Consider the following 17,137-nt stretch of genomic DNA (forward strand, 5'->3'; position numbering starts at 1 on the left):
CCTTCATTGCTTACATTATTCACTACAATAACATGTTGGATGGGTTTGTATCCTTGGAGCAATAGGCTATTCCGTATAACATAGCTGTGTAGTAGCTGTATCATCTAAGTTTATGTAAATACACTCTATGATGTTGACACAAGGATAAAATTGCCTAAAGACACATCCCTCAGAAGTATCCCTGTCATTAAGCAAACAATTACAGTATAACACTATTTAATGGAAAACTCCAAGTGGATGTTTGTAGCAATGGTAGACATCAGTATTTCAAACTGAAACAGAAAACATTAGTGAATGATACGTTATGTGGCATCCTTAGTGAATGATTTTATTGTTTTAATTCCATAATGTGACTAATAGAAAAAATTAACCTAGTTTATGAAATATAATAAAATGTAAATATAAATAAATTTACTTGTAGGAGAAATAGATACAATATAAACACAAGCATATATGCATATAACATTGATTTATTTTATGAAAATATATTCCAATATATTTCACAGAGAAACATCTATACCTAGCCAACATTAGCCATTCTGATGGAAGGGCAAATAATAATTCTGATTGCAAAGAAATAAATATGGATTTAAATTCCAACTTTTTAGATTTTAGAGAATGGCAGAGCACAGTGGCTCATGCCTGTTATACCAGTACTTAGGGAGGCCAAGGCATATGGATAACGAAGTCAGGAGATCAAGACCATCCTCACTAACAGGGTGAAACCTCATCTCTAAAAAATACAAAAAAAATTAGCTGGGCGTTTTGGCACATGTCTGTAATCCCAGCTACTCAGGAGGCTGAGGCAGGAGAATCGCTTGAGCCCAGGAGGCAGAGGTTGCAGTGAGCCGAGATGGCACCACTGCACTCCAGCCTGGGCAATAGAATCATGCATAAACATTCCCCATTTTCTTGACAGAAAATAAATGATGAAAGATTTTTATTTAATATGATGAGATAATTTATAGTATTTTTCCTGATGTTCATGTATCATTTATTTTTTCAATTTTGTTTGTTTATTTTTGAGACAAGATCTGGCTCTGTCGCCCAGGCAGCAGTGCAGCAACACTAACTCATTCACTGTAGCCTCGACCTCCAGGGCTCAAGCGATCCTCCTGCCTCAGCCTCCAGAGCAGCTGGGACTACAAGCAAGCACCGGCATCCTCGGCTAATTTTTGTATTTGTTTTGAGAGAAGGGGTTTCATCCTCTGTATCATGCTGGCCTCGAACTCCTGAGTTCAAGTGATTCTGGATGCTGTGATCACTGACATGAGCTACCGCGCCCCGGCACTCGTACAATTTTACTTATGCTTTAAAAATCTCCGTTTTCTGGCCTCCCCATTTTTATGTAGTTGATGTCTTTAAAATTGCTTTTACCTCCCTACTTAAACTTAAGTTTTAATCATTTACAACACATATTTCTATTAAAATGCAGACAATAAGTCATTATTAGAGAGGGAATCAGTGAACAATATAGTGAGTAGTTTTTTATTATTGCAGTCTCTGGCATAGAGATATAGCTCAGTATTGTTTAATATTTTATTCCTTCAAGAGACATTTATTTTAGTCAGAGGAATCTGGTTAACTTACATAAAGAAGAAAAATGAATGAGGGAATTTTAAGAACTACGGCAAAGAAATCAAGAAGATAAGTTTGAGAATTCATGTCAGTTACAATTAAGTTGAAAATGTAACATTTTCTCAAAACAGTGACAAGTACATTAAATTCCGATTGATAAGATTATTATTTAAATTTTATTATTATGATAGCAGTGATATTATAGGGGTATATGATAAAGAAGTATACAATGCCAAGTTTTAGCCACCTTGTCTAAATGTAGAAAGTAACCATCTAAGATACTTTTAAAAAGTTACAAGATTTTGGTGAATGTGACTGAGATGGAAACAATCAACTCCATGGGTTAAATCTCTGCTCTCCCCCGACCCTGTCGATCATTAAAATAATTTCTCTAAGAGGCACTTGAAAATGGACAGACTAAATGCCACACTAACCACCCAAAGCCTCATGTATTATAAAATGTGTGATGAGATAAACTCATTCAAAATAGCCCTAGGGTGAGAATTTCCTGTTCAAATCTGAAGTAACACATTGGCGAGGAATCTACTTTTTCCACTCTTGCCTCACTCTGACCCTTCAAAGGGCAGTCTGTGAAGATCACAGATAAGGTTTGTGTCTTTAGGAGGTAACCTGACCTCTCCACTGAAGGGCGTGTGGCTTTCTGGTGACAGAAGGTATATGTGTTGCTACTCTCCCAGTTTCTCTACTTGCTCCTCTAATTTAGTAGAAGTTTGTAAATACTGGCTGTGATGCACCTGAGGTAAAGTTTATATAGAGTAAAATCAAGGTAGAACTCTTTTCATGTGAATAATTCAAGGTGAAAAACGAGCCAAAATATAAAATATGTTTGAGAATTTCTTAGAGTTATTGCCTGTGGAGAATCACTCAAGTAGATGCATACATAATAATACGTTTGTCAATCAATGTAATTCAGAGTGAAACCCATAACCATCATGACAATGAACAATTCATTTTGGATTTTATAATCATTACTGTTTTAACTGTGTATTACATTTAGACCAGCCTTTAAAAATAAATTTTTGAAATGGATACCTCAAATTGTGAATGTCAAACCCTAATTTTCAATCACATACCTAGAATTAATGAAAGCAGTTTTAATTTTTAATAAAAGCAAGGTTGAAATCATTTCCATAAAATGCAAATCTGACCTGAATTATAAACAATTGAAAGACTTAAAACAATTGAACCAAACATGGCAAAAAAGATGTACCACACTGACATGAGATGCCTAATTAATGAGTGATTTTACACACTCTAATGCTAATCAGAAATAATAAAATGGCAGTTGTGTTACAAATAGTTAAAATGTCTATTAGGTATTCAGTGCTAATATGCGCCAGATTGTGTGTTTTGTTTTTTACATACATTATACTTTATAAAGTATTTTTCCCACTGTAAAGTACGTTAATAGACACTAAGTAATTTACTAAATGTCACACATTAAAACTTGCAAAGCTAGAATTAACTGTAGTCTCACTGACTAGAGATCATTGACTAGATTATTAAATTACATTATCTGAACTATTACAATTACTTATACATCCAAAGCGACCCTCACTGACTTCTACAACCATAGGAGCTTTCTGAAAGTTTGATTGGACACTGTTCTTCCATAGATGGCCCACACGTTTATTTATCATTTAGGTTTTCCTATTTCAATCATTAAATCAATTATCAATTTCTTGTGTAAAAGAAGCAATTCAAAATATATTTTGTTTTCAATAGTATTTAGTTTATGCATAGGGTAATGTAATGTTTTACAAGATATGAGATGTATTTTTAAAATTTTAATGGTTTTTCTGATTTCCTAATTTAGAAATTTAGTATAAGAAGTTACTCTATATGCTAGCAGAATTATTTTATCTTATGGCACACCATCCTTAACCATCAATGAATCCTAAAACTATAATAAAATTTGTGTATTACTAAATACAGTATTTTAATTGTTAACACATGCAGTCTGTTGGTGTTGTGTTTTTGAAGAATCTAACCTTAATTTAACACAAATTTTTTTTTATGAACTTCCTATCTCACAAGTTTAATGTTTTTATTGTTCCCACTAGTAATATTATGTCAAATACAGAATACATCTAAAAAATTACCAGTTATATCATGTGATTTTTGTTTAAAGCTTTAGGAAATTAGTACCAGCATTTTACACTGGTCAACAGCAAAGTAAACATTACTGCTCAGCCCCAACACATGCAGTTTGCCTATACCAGGGATCCTGTCAAAATATACACCACTCATAGCTTCTTAAATGCAGTTATCATAGAGTACAGTCCCTGACATCACACAGCTGCAGAGATGAATAAACAAAGAGGAACCTTCTCAGAAGTGAGTCTGGCCCAGGATCCAAAGAGGCAGCAAAGGAAACCTAAAGGCAATAAAAGCTCCATTTCAGGAACCGAACAGGAAATATTCCAAGTAGAATTAAACCTTCAAAATCCTTCTGTGAATCATCAAGGGATTGATCAAATATATGACTGCCAAGGTAACACATTAAATAGATCTTCGATATTATTGTTCTAGGACGTGCAGTTGAATGCAGAAGGGTGGGGAAAGATTAGGGAATATTTTGCACTTGTGAGAATCAGAGTTCATAATTGGGATCTAATATTCTAATATGACATCAGAAGACTAATTTTATTAGGGCATTGTTCAACCGTAATCGGCGATCCACTCATGGAACATTATGTTTCCTGAAAATGAACTGGTATATTCTGAGAGAAAGGTTACCAGAGTAGATGTAGATTTAGAGGCCAGAGGTTATCATTATGTTTCCCTGTGCATGTGGGTTCTCTAGTATGGAATCCTAATCAACTCTCTATCTCCCCTCTCTCAGTGCCTCTGTTTCTCTCCCTGCAGGTTTACTGCCACCTCCAGAGAAGCTCACTGCTGAGGTCCTGGGAATCATTTGCATTGTCCTGATGGCCACTGTGTTAAAAACAGTGGTTCTTATTCCTTGTAAGCACATTCTTGAAAGACTAGATGGGAACATTTTACTTTAATGCTTGGAAGTGCCTCAAAATATTTCATACTGTTGAAGAATAGAACTCTCATTGTAACGTTAATTTCAGAGATCTATTACTTCATTTATTTTTATAGAAAAAGTTAATTTCATTAAAGATTGTTCCCATTTTAAATAACACACAAAGTTTCAAAGTAAGAAACTAAACTTGTTATGGTTTATCTAGGTATTAGTAGATAAACCATAGCAGAGCAATTCTCCGGTAGATAAACCGGAGCAGAGCAATTCTTCCCCGAATACAAGAACCCAGAAAGGTACATTTTTATTTTCAACGTTCAGATATTAGTATAATTTGGAACCAAAAGTAATATGGTTATTCTGAATTTTTCACAACATAAATAACAAAATCATTGTAGAGAATATGTGTTTGTTTTTTGTGTGTATGTAATCTATATATCTATATATACACACACATACACATACAACGTATTTTCTGAATTCATAATTAAAATGCATGCTATAGGAGAAAAGTATTTAGAAAAACAAATTAATTTTTGAAAGTGGTTACATCAAATACTACAAGAGATGGTGAAGTTTTGTGCTAAAGTCTTTAAAAATATTTCTTTCGAAGATCTAGTCATTTATTTTTATAGAAAAAGTGAATTTTATTAAAGACTGTCCCCAATTTAAATAACACACAAAGTTTCAAAGTAAGAAACTAAACTCATTATGGTTTATCTAGATACTAGTTTTTATAAAACTCATTTTAATTTTTCTATTACAGTCCTGGAGCAGAACAATTCTTTCCCGAATACAAGAACCCAGAAAGGTACATATTTATTTTAAATGTTCTGATATTAGTACAATTTATATTTTGTGTCTGGTTTAAGGCATGTAAAAGAATGATGGCATTTTTGCAGAAAATAAGCCATAAAATTCAGCCATAAATATTTATAAACAAAGATTATAAGGCAGCATTTCCTTTTCTCCAATAAGTAGAAATGCTCACTTAAAATCATTCTACCCTCTTTCTCCCAATTAACAGAAGTTTCCTACTGCTATGAGATGATATGAAATGAATAATTTTACTATCCTAAAAAAGCAGTTGTGTATCAGTGATGTTCAAGACATGTGTGGAGTGTATTTTTGTTTGTTGGTTTGCTTTATATGGGAACACAGTTAGGGATGAGAGGCTAACTCTTGTCTGTGCATGTGTGTATGACTGACTCGGTTATTAAAAAATATATATTTATAAGCCGGTAAGGATGCATAAATATGTTAAGCACATACAGGTTTATACTGTTGCAAATATGTAAACTAATTTTCATCTGTAAACATTCATATTGTTCTGCATAGTAATTCATATCTTTATTTAGTACGTCACTGTGGCCATTGTCCTGAGGAGTGGATTACATATTCCAACAGTTGTTATTACATTGGCAAGGAAAAAAGAACTTGGGCAGAGAGTTTGCTGGCCTGTACTTCAAAGAACTCTAGTCTGCTTTCTATAGATAATGAAGAAGAAATGGTAAGATATAAATGTTTCAAAGATTTTATGAAAAGCTTCTTTCAGTGAATAATACATTTGTAGGAAACATCCGTGTGTGTACATATAATTATCTTATATATTTTCAAGTTTATGTAATATTCAATTGATTGACTTAATAATGTTTTTAAAGTTATATACTGCTAATGTACTTTTATTTTCAGTTTTTGTTTTCAAGGAAAACCATGCTTCTATAAATACTTTGAATACACAATAAATGTTGCATCTAATTTTATCGGGCATGATATGATCTGGTCATGCAGATCGATCGCAAAGTGCAGGAACTCATGTGATACAAATCAGATCATGAAATAAAAGTTTCCAGCTCTAGCAGTTCCACCCCTGTGTATACACTCATCACTTACCCTGACTCCTCTCCAAAACACTGTCTTGACTTTTAATATTATAAATAACATTTGCCTGTTCTTGAATTTATAAAAAGGGAATCATACAATGTGAATTTCATGTCTGTGTTTTTCACTCCTATCTGATATTTGTGCAATTCTTCCATATTATTGCAGTTATCAGTAGTATGTTACTGTTCACTGCTGTACTATATGCAAAGAACACTAAGAATCCATTGAGTCCTTGTCTCTGGATGGGGAAGTGGGTCTCCTGCCCTCAGGGACAAAGAGGACCCTGGGTGGTGCACTGGTAGTCATGGGGTCGCTTTGCTGATCCTCCTCACCCACATCCACCCTGGTGTCTCTTGGAATGAGAAGGAAGCACTTCCTCTGGCTGTATTGATAGCAGGTCTCCTGGTAGATCATCCTTGCCAGTGGTACCAGCCTCGCCTGGTGTTGTGGAGGGGACTCCCCTTCAATACAGAGCAGGAGTGAGCTTTGCTGGGCCTCCTCCTGTTGCCAGGTTGGGTGTGGGGAAACAGCTGGCCTAGGTCACCTTCTTCTGTCGTGTGGGGGCCTTCACATGCTCGCTCAGATACTTTGTTGAATCCTGATGATAGGGTCCCAGACAATTTCATCTATCTCTTTCCACCTTTCAGAGTTCTCCATTGCTTTTGTCTTTCATTAATCCCAGAGTTTATAGTTATTTTTAGTAGGGAGTAGCAGAGAGAGATGAGTCTACATCACCTGGTCAGGACCACTGTTATTCCACCAAAACCAAATCAGATAAAAAAGTGAGGGCTTATCTAGTTAAAGAATGGTGTGGTACCCAGAAAACACAATCTGTAGCTTCTATGTCATTTATTTCTGAATGACAACCTCTCATTTCCTTCTAAATCTCCAACTCTGGAACATATAGTACAAAAATAGATTGATTTCGTCACAGTATCTGGAGGAATGAATGCACGGTATCAGGAAACTTATTTAAATCCTTCCTGTGTTTATTCAGTCAATTGGGGTAACTATTATAATGCAAGAATTAAAATGTCTTTATTAACATGAAAATGACAATGAAAGTACTAAGTATAAACATTGAAGAGTTCATTTATATCAAAATCATAAACATTTATGAAAGTTTTTGGTACCGCAAATAGTGGTCTTCAACTTTAATATATTGTTTTTATAATGTTTTCATAAGTATTATTTAAGTGAAAATTCTTTCTTTTCTTTTAGAAATTTCTGACTGCCATTTCACCATCCACATGGACTGGTGTGTTTCGTGACAGCAGTCATCATCCATGGGTGACAATCAACGGTCTGACTTTCAAACATGAGTAAGTTGTTTTGTACGGTGCTATATAACAATATATATAAAGGATAAATTCAGAAGACTAATATGAATAAATTTATGTGGAATCATATACATGAAGAAAGATGTGGAAAGTTAGTGAAATGTTGATATAAATATTTCACAATAGTCCATAGTAGTCCCTATATGTCAACCGCTCATTGGTCAGCTAGTAACTTTCTTGGTTATGAGATGGAGTAGGGATGTCTAAACTTTGGCTTCTCTGGGCCACATTAGAAGAATAGTATTGGGCCACACATAAAATACACTAACACTAATGATAGCTGATGAGCTAAATAAAAAAAATTGCAAAAATATCTCAGAATGTGTTCAGAAAGTTTACATATTTGTGTTGAGCCACATTAAAAGCTGCCTGGGCCACATGTGGTCCATGGTCCGTGAGTTGGACGAGCTTGAGATGGACTATCAGGGAATTACAGTGCTTGTTTTCATTAAAAAGCCACCCTTATTTTATTTAAGAATATCCTCAAAGTACAAGAGTACTGCTGTTGGCATATTGCTTATAATTTTTTATTAGTAGTTATTGTTGTCAATCTCTTGTTGTGCCTAATTTATAAATTAAACTTTATCATATTTAGGAATGTGTAGACACAACACAATCTCTCTATAGGTTCTGTACTATCTGCCATTTCAGACATCCACTGGGGTCTTGAAACATATCCCCCGTGGATGAAGGGAGGACTACTTTATTGAGTTTTCAGAATAATGACTTTTAGTAATAGTATATGAAAATTTTAATTACCCTTTTTCTTAAACTTGTTTTCTTACAGTACATGAAAAATGTTCTTGTCTCATGAATCGTTTGCATAAAATGTAACAGAATTATGGATTTTTCTCCATTACAGGATCAAAGACTCAGATCATGCTGAATATAACTGTGCAATGCTACATCTAGATAGACTTAAATCAGTCCAGTGTGGATCTTCAAAAAGATATTATTGTAAGCATAAGCTTTAGAATGAAAGTATTTGAGTTTGCAGTGCATCAGATAAATTTTATATTTGTTAACATAGAAATGATATGATTGCATAAGTCTTAAAATGAATTGCATTATTTGCTCTAATAATAAGAAAATTCTAAATCGATTATTGAAATATAATGCACACAATTTAAGAAGTACGGATATCCTAGCATTTAGGTCGGGTTCATTTTACTAAACATGTTTGTGGCATTCGGACTTCCTAAAAGTTGCATGTTTTGCGGGTCAGTTTATATGAAGTGTCAAGAACAAGCAAAACCATGGAGAAAGAAAGTAAAAGAGCGCTGCCAATGCCTAAGGGAGGTTGAAATAGGAGGTGGCCACTAATTGCTAGAATGTTTCTTTGTGTCAGTGATGAAAACTTTTTAAATTTCAGTAGTGGTGATGGTTGTAACTCTGTGAATATACTAAAAATCACTGATTTTTAATTATTTTAAGCGGATGAAATTTATACCATGTACACGATACCTCAATAAAGCTCTCCAAAAAAAATAATAATAATACTGTCCTGGGATTGCTTGAGTCTGCATTTAACCTCTAAAGTAATATTTAAAGACTAGCTTCTTGACTTTTCCAATCAATATCATACTGTGCCCTTCAATGTACTGGGTTCAATGTACTGGGATCTCTTTAATTTCTCTCTATTATATTATATATTTTGGGGGATTGAATCATACAGAAATGCAGATATTTTACATTCATGCTTTTGTAAATGGCATTCTGATTTTAATATTCCCTTTAATAATTTTTGTTACTGTAAATAGTAATACAATTGATGTCTGCATTTTGATTTTGTACCTAGTTATTTCACTTATTTTACATATTTAAATCTATCATTTCAAACATAGATTTTTCTGGATTTTCTATATAAACAGCAATTTTATCTGCAAATAATCACACTTTTATTTTTTCTATCCATGTGCCATAACTTATTTTTTCTTCATTTATTTTCTCTGGCTAGTGCTTTATATTCATAGTCGAATAGAAGGTACCATCAAATTTTGCGTGTATCATATGTATCATTTTCTGGTTTTGGCAAAAAATAATTCAACGTATTATTCATATTTACAAAGTTTGGTCTTTTTAAATCACATCTTTCTTATATTGAAGCAGTTTTATAATATTCATTTTTTCTAATAGATTTTATCAATTGTTGTAACATTTTTATTTTTTGTTACTCAGAATGATATGTGTTTTCTTTATACAACATTTTATAAAATAAATTAGTTTTATTTTTGTCAAATGTTAAACTAGGCTTTGTTTCCGAAACAAATCCATGCAGATCATTGTATATTGCCCCTTATAAAATATCAGTGCACATATTTTATCTAGGGTAAGATTTGTTTCTTTATCCATGTTCACAAGGATATTTGACTATGTTTTTATTTATAGCTATGTACTTGAAAAAGTTTTGGTCTCAAGGCTATCTTGGGAAGATTTTCTCTTTTTCTATAACCTGGAAGCATCTGTTAAGAGTACTGCTTTAGCCATGAAAAAGGATGAGTTCATGTCCTTTGCAGGAACATGGATGAAGCTGGAAACCATCATTCTCAGCAAACTATCACAAGGACAGAAAACCAAACACCACGTGTTCTCACTCATAGGTGGGAATTGAACAATGAGAACACATGGACACAGGGAGGGGAGCATCACATACCGGGGCCTGTCGGGGAGTGGCGGATTGGGGAAGGAGGTATTAGGAGAAATACTTAATACATAATACCTTTTATATTAGGTATTAGGAGAAATACCTAATGTAAATGACAAGTTGATGGGTGCAGCAAACCAACCTGGCACACCTATGCCTATGTAACAAACCTGAACATTGTGCACATGTACCCTAGAACTCAAAATATAATAATAATAATGAAGAGTACCACTTTATTTTTAAATGTTATCGTTCACTAGTGATGCCATCTGAGTTTGCAGGCTATTTTTGTAGAAAAGTTTATGTCTAAACTAATGTCTTCAGTACATGTAGAGTTTACTCAGATTTCTATTTGAGGTACTATATTTTGGTAATGAGCATTTCCTAGGAATTTTCCATTTCATATGGACATTAAATACATTGATAATATAGTTTTATTGCCTGTTTAATAACTGTAAATACCATAATGGTATTGCCATGTTTAAACTAGAAATAAAATATCTGTGCCTTTTCAAAATCTTGTGATGAATCTTGTGACCATTCATCTTGATAATTTATTTGGCCCATATGTTATTTAGACATACATTACTGAAATAAAAACCATATAAGGTTCTCAGATTTTTGTTTATTGACTTCTATAGTAGGTAAAATATAGTTAGAACATTTTCTATGAAACTGGAAATGTTCATCCCTCTATAAATGTGGTTCATGTGGTGAGGTAGTGGTTTTAAATGTTTTTTACTTTTTATTAATTAATGTTAAATTTGAATAGGTACATTTCGACTGTCTCCTGGCCAAGCTTTCCTAGTGGGTATATGTGTGAGTGCGTGTGTGAATGTATTCATATGAGTGATAGTTACTTGTCTAGTTTAAATCTTTCTACAGGCTCACTGGCCTGTCTTGTATTAAGCATCAAGAGAAGAGTCTTTAAAATCCCATTTATGATTGTTTACTTGTTCACTTTATTCAATTATATGTTGAATTTGTATCATTAGGTATATGCAATGATAAAAATATATTACTAATGGTTTGGAAAATTAATTTATCATTATGAAGCATATTTCCCCAATTTCAGTAAATTTCATCTTAGCTCACTGCACCCTCCACTTTACCTCCAAGGCTCAAGCGATCCTCCCACCTCAGCCACCAGAGTAACTTGCTACAGGAAAATACCACCATGCTGGCTAATTTTTGTATTTTTTTGTAGAGATGGGATTTCATCATGTTGACCAGGCTGGTCTTGAACTCCTGAGCTCAAGAAATCTACACATCTTGCTCTCCCAAGTTGCTGGGATTACTGACATAAGCCACCGCACCTGAGTGCTCATGTACCATTTAGCTTGTGTTTTTAAAATCTACTTTTTCTGCCCTCCCTATTTTTAACTAAGTGACATTTTAAAAATTACTTTTCCCTCTCTATATAGTTTGATTTAAGCATTAGTCATTTACAACAAATATTCCTATTAAAATGCAGACAGTTATGATTGGAAAATAAATCAATGAACAATATAATGAATGGATTTTTATATTTCAATCTGGCGTGGTGATATAGTACAATATTGTTTAATAATTTATTCTTCCCAGAGACATCCCTTTTAGTAGAAGATTGTAAATATTAAATGTGATGCAACAAGGTAAAGTTAATACAGAATAAAATCAAATTAGAACTGTCTTTACATGAATAATTCAGGGTGAAAAACAACCCAAAATATAACATGTGTTTGAGGATTTTTAAAAGTATTTACATGATTGCCTGTGGAGAATTAGTCAAGTACATGCATACATAATAATAGGTTTGTTGATCAGTATAATTTAGAGTGTAACCAATAAATATCATGACAATGAAGAATTAATTTGAAATTTTATAATCATTATGGATGTAATAATACTTTATATGTAGCCCAGACTTTAATAATCAATATACATCAAATTGTGAATGTCAAACATAATTTCTCATACACATATTTAATTGAAGCAGATTTTATTTTTTTAAGAAAACAATAATGAAGTAGTTTCCATAAAATGCAAATCTAATCTTAATTATAAATAATAGGATGACTTAAAAAAATTGAGCCAAACAAACATTGCAGAAAAGAGGTACTACACTGATATCAGTCTCCTACCTAATTAGTTATTTTACACAATCAGTATGAATTAGAAATAATAAAATGGCAATTGTGTTGAAAATAATTAAATTTTAAATAAATTAAATTATAAATAAATTAAATTATAAATTAAAAATAAATAATTGAGGGCTAATGTGTGCCAGGTTGTGTAAGTGTTTTACATACATTATACTTTATAAATTACTTTCCCCAATCTAGATTAGTAAACTGGGGTTGTAGACACTAAGTAACTTTGTAAATGGTCATGCATTATGAGTTTCAAAGCTCTAATTAATTTTAGGTCTCACTGGCTACAGAGCTCATTGACTAGATTATTAAATTATATTTTCTGATTTATTACAATTACTTACACAACCAAAGTGACCCTCATTGCCTTTTAAAACAGCCACAGGATCTTTCTGAAAGTTTGAACCTAAAGTGTTCTTTCATAGATGGTCCAAACTTACATTTATCATTTCCAGTTTTCCTATTTTATCCATTAAACCAATTAGCAATCAATTCTGTAAAATAAGCAGTTAAATGATTTTCTATAGTAATGAATTTATGCCTAAGTTAATGTAATGTTTCACAAGGTATAAAATATTTCTTTAAAATTTTAACAGTTTTTCTGATGTCCTCAATCATTCAGAATAAAAAACATTTGCCAAGACCTTATGCCCTTTTAGTAAATGAACGTAAGTCACTAACTTAATGTACTTTAGTATTAAAAGTTGCTCTATACGCTAACAAACCATTCCTCCATCTTTAGCACTCAATCCTTACATTAATGAATTTTAAAATTGTCATACAATTAGTGCATTTTATTTTCAGATTTCAATTTTAGTGTTTTTACACAGGTATTGGTGATAAAATATTTCTGTAGAATTTCACTTTAAATTAATGAGGATATTTATTTTCATTTACTTCTTAGTTTTCACAAACGTATTGTTTTTTATTGTTCCCATTAATAATATTGTGTCAAATACAGAATACCTTTTAAAAAATGACCTATTGTTTAAAGAGATTTCAGTTTAAAACTTTAGGAAATTGGTACTAGACTTTTATATTGGTCAACAGCAAAATGAACATTATTACTCAGCCACCAACACATGCAGTTTGCCTATACCAGGGATCCTGTCAAAATATACACCATTTATAACTTCTTAAGAGCAGTTATCATAGAGCACAGTCCCTGACATCACACGGCTGCAGAGATGAATAAACAAAGAGGAACCTACTCTGAAGTGAGTCTGGCCCAGGAGCCAGGGAGGCAGCAAAGGAAACTTAAGGGCAATAAAAGCTCCATTTCAGGAACCGAACAGAAAATATTCCAAGTAGAATTAAACCTTCAAAATGCTTCTTCAGATCATCAAGGGAATGACAAGACATATCACTGCAAAGGTAAAACATTAAATAGATCTTCAATATTATCGTTCTAGGATGTGCAGTTGAATGCAGAAGGATGGGGAAAGATTAGGGAATATTTTGCACTTGTGACAATCAGAGGTCAAAAGTCAGGATCTAATATTCTAATATGAAATCTGAAGCCTGATTTTATTCAGGCATTGTTCAGTTGTAATCTGTGATCAACAACTCATGGAGCATTATATTTACTGAAAATGAACTGGTATATTCTGAGAGAAACATTACCATAGTAGATGTAGATTTAGAGGCCAGAGTTTCTCTCTTTTTTTTTTATACTTTTTTTTTTTTTTTTTTTTTTTTTGAGACGGAGTCTCACGCTGTTGCCCAGGCTGGAGTGCAGTGGCGCGATCTCGGCTCACTGCAAGCTCCGCCTCCCGGGTTCCCGCCATTCTCCTGCCTCAGCCTCCTGAGTAGCAGGGACTACAGGCGCCCGCCACCGCGCCCGGCTAATTTTTTTTGTAATTTTAGTAGAGACGGGGTTTCACTGTGGTCTCGATCTCCTGACCTTGTGATCCGCCTGCCTCGGCCTCCCAAAGTGCTGGGATGACAGGCTTGAGCCACCGCGCCCGGCTTTTTTTTATACTTTAAATTCTAGGGTACATGTGCACAACTTGCAGGTTTGTTACATATGTATACTTGTGCCGTGTTGGTGTGCTGCGTTTATCTTTATGTTTCCCTGTGCATGTGGGTTCTCTTATATGTAAACCTCATCAACTCTCTATCTCCCCTCTCTCAGTGCCTCTATTTCTCTCCCTGCAGGTTTACTGCCACCTCCAGAGAAGCTCACTGCTGAGGTCCTGGGAATCATTTGCATTGTCCTGATGGCCACTGTGTTAAAAACAGTAGTTCTTATTCCTTGTAAGTGTATTATTGAAAGATTATAAGGGAACTTTTCACTGTAATGATTGGAAATGCCTTGAAACATTTCATAATAATGAGGATTAGAATTCTCTTTTTAATGTATATATCTGAACCCCAAGATAATACGGTTCTTCTGAACTTTTCAAAATTATAAGTAACAGAATAATTGTAGAAAATATTTGTTTATTTTTGCGTGTTAAATATGCGTGTATATATAATACACACAGAGAGAGATGTATTATGATTTCATGATTCAAAGACACGATTTAAGAAAAAAATATTTAGAAAAACAAATTAATTTTTGAAAGTGGTTAAATCAAATACTATAAGAGATGGTGAAGTTTTATGCTAATGGCTTTAAAAATATTTGTTTTAAAGATCGTTTTTATTTCAGATTGTTCCAGTTTAAAATAATTTTAAATTTTATATTTCAAAGTAAGCAACTGAAATTATGGTTTATCTAGCTGTTAATTTTGTAAGAATTACTTTAATTTTTCTAGGTATTGGAGTACTGGAGCAGAACAATTTTTCCCTGAATACAAGAATCCAGAAAGGTACATTATGATTGTCAGTGTTCTGATGTTAGTACAGTTTATATTTTGTCTCTATCTTAAGGGATGCAAAATGACAAGAAAAATTTTTGGGAGAATAAACTATAGCACTAAGCCATAAATGTTTATAAAATAAAGATTACATGAGGGGAATTCCTTTTCTCCAATAATAAGTAGAAATACTCAGTTAAAATCATTATACCCTCTTGTTGCATTTAATTAACTGAAATTTCCTAATACTATAAGATGATAAGAGATAAATAATTTTACTATACTTAAAAAGCAGTTTTGTTCAGTGATGTTTAAGATGTGTAGGGTGAATTTTTGTTTGCTGGTTTGCTTTATATGGGAACACAATTAAGGGATGAGAGGTGGACCTTACATTGTGCCTGTGTGTATGAGTGACTAGTTGTTTTAAAATATATATTTAACAGCCTATGAGGATGCATAGATATTGTGTACCTATGTGTTTATAGCTTTGCAAATATATAAAATAATTTTAATTTGTAAACATATTGTTCTGCATAGTAATTCATATCTTTATTTAGCATATGATTGTGGCCATTGTCCTGAGGAGTGGATTACATATACCAACAGTTGTTATTACATTGGTAAGGAAAAAAGAACTTGGGAAGAGAGTTTGCTGACCTGTGCTTCAAAGAACTCTAGTCTGCTTTCTATAGATAATGAAGAAGAAATGGTAAGACGTAAATGTTTCAACACTTTACTAAAAGCTTATTCCGTCAATATCATATTTGTAGAAATCATCCATATGTTTATACATATTTAATTCATATATTTTAAGTCTGTGTAATATTCAACTGACTTCATAATATTTTTATATTCATATACTGTTAATGCACATTTGATGATTTCCAGTTTTGCTTTTCATGGAAACCCATTCTTCTATGAATATTTTTATCCCAAAATAAATATAAAGAAAACTAAGCATGTCATAGTCATTCATATTGATCACAAAGTGAATGGATTCATGATACAAGGCAGATCATGAAATAGAAGTTTCCAGCCCCAGCAATCCTGCCCCTGGATATGCCTTCCTCACTTTTCCTGCCTCCTCTCCAAACCTTTGTATTGACTTTTAATGTGATAAATAAGCTTTGCCTGTTTCTGGATTTATGTCGAGGGAATCATACAGTGTGCATTTTCATGTGTGTCTTCTTTTACTCCTATATGATATTTGTGCAATAATGCAGTTAGCTGTTGTTTGTTACTGTTCATTGCTGCATGATGTACATAGAACACTTACAATCCATTCAGTCCTGTGTCTCTGGATAGGGAAGGGAGTCTTATGTCCTCAGGGACAAAAAGGAACCTGGATGTGCACGTGTAGTCATGGGTTTCCTTTGTTGATCGCTCTCGCCCGCACCTACCCTGGTGTCTTTTGGTTTGGGAGGAGAAGCACTTCCTCTAGCTCCTAATTGGTAGCAGGTCTCCTGCTAGATCATCCTTGCCAGTGGTACCAGCCTTGCCTGGTGTTGCTTTCAATACAGAGCAGGAGTGGGTTTAGCTGAGCCACCTCCCGTTGCTCTGAGAAACAGAGGACTAGTTCACTTTCTTCTGCTGAGTGGGGGACTGAAGATGTCCGGACACTCTGTTGATCCCTGATTCTGGAGTCCCAAACCATTTTGCCATCCTCTTTCCACCTTTCAGAGTCTTCCTATGTGTCTTTCCTTGCTTGCAGAGTTTAGAGTTGTATTTAGTAGGGAGTAGCAGAGAAA

General features: G+C 33.5%; 2 protein-coding genes across 5 annotated transcripts; both read left to right on the forward strand.

Moving 5' to 3' along the window:
- The first annotated feature begins 3,837 nt into the window (after positions 1 to 3,837).
- Positions 3,838 to 11,965, forward strand: LOC709790 (Uncharacterized). 4 transcript variants are annotated; one of them, XM_077952821.1, is made up of 7 exons: positions 3,838 to 4,093; positions 4,468 to 4,566; positions 4,837 to 4,884; positions 5,355 to 5,399; positions 5,947 to 6,098; positions 7,694 to 7,794; positions 8,675 to 9,311. In XM_077952821.1, the coding sequence occupies exons 1-7, from the start codon at positions 3,907 to 3,909 to the stop codon at positions 8,784 to 8,786; spliced, it is 744 nt and encodes a 247-aa protein (XP_077808947.1). In that variant the 5' UTR covers positions 3,838 to 3,906; the 3' UTR covers positions 8,787 to 9,311.
- Positions 11,966 to 13,765: 1,800 nt separating this feature from the next.
- On the forward strand, positions 13,766 to 14,788 carry LOC732516 (NKG2-FE2; the record flags this gene model as incomplete). The annotated part of the gene is given in 2 exon segments (NM_001042637.1): positions 13,766 to 13,962; positions 14,746 to 14,788. Coding segments are annotated over 2 exon segments (230 nt in total), but the record flags the coding sequence as incomplete, so codon positions are not given.
- Positions 14,789 to 17,137: the final 2,349 nt, after the last annotated feature.

The sequence above is a fragment of the Macaca mulatta genome, chromosome 11 (assembly GCF_049350105.2).
Source record: "Macaca mulatta isolate MMU2019108-1 chromosome 11, T2T-MMU8v2.0, whole genome shotgun sequence".
NCBI lineage: Eukaryota > Metazoa > Chordata > Mammalia > Primates > Cercopithecidae > Macaca > Macaca mulatta.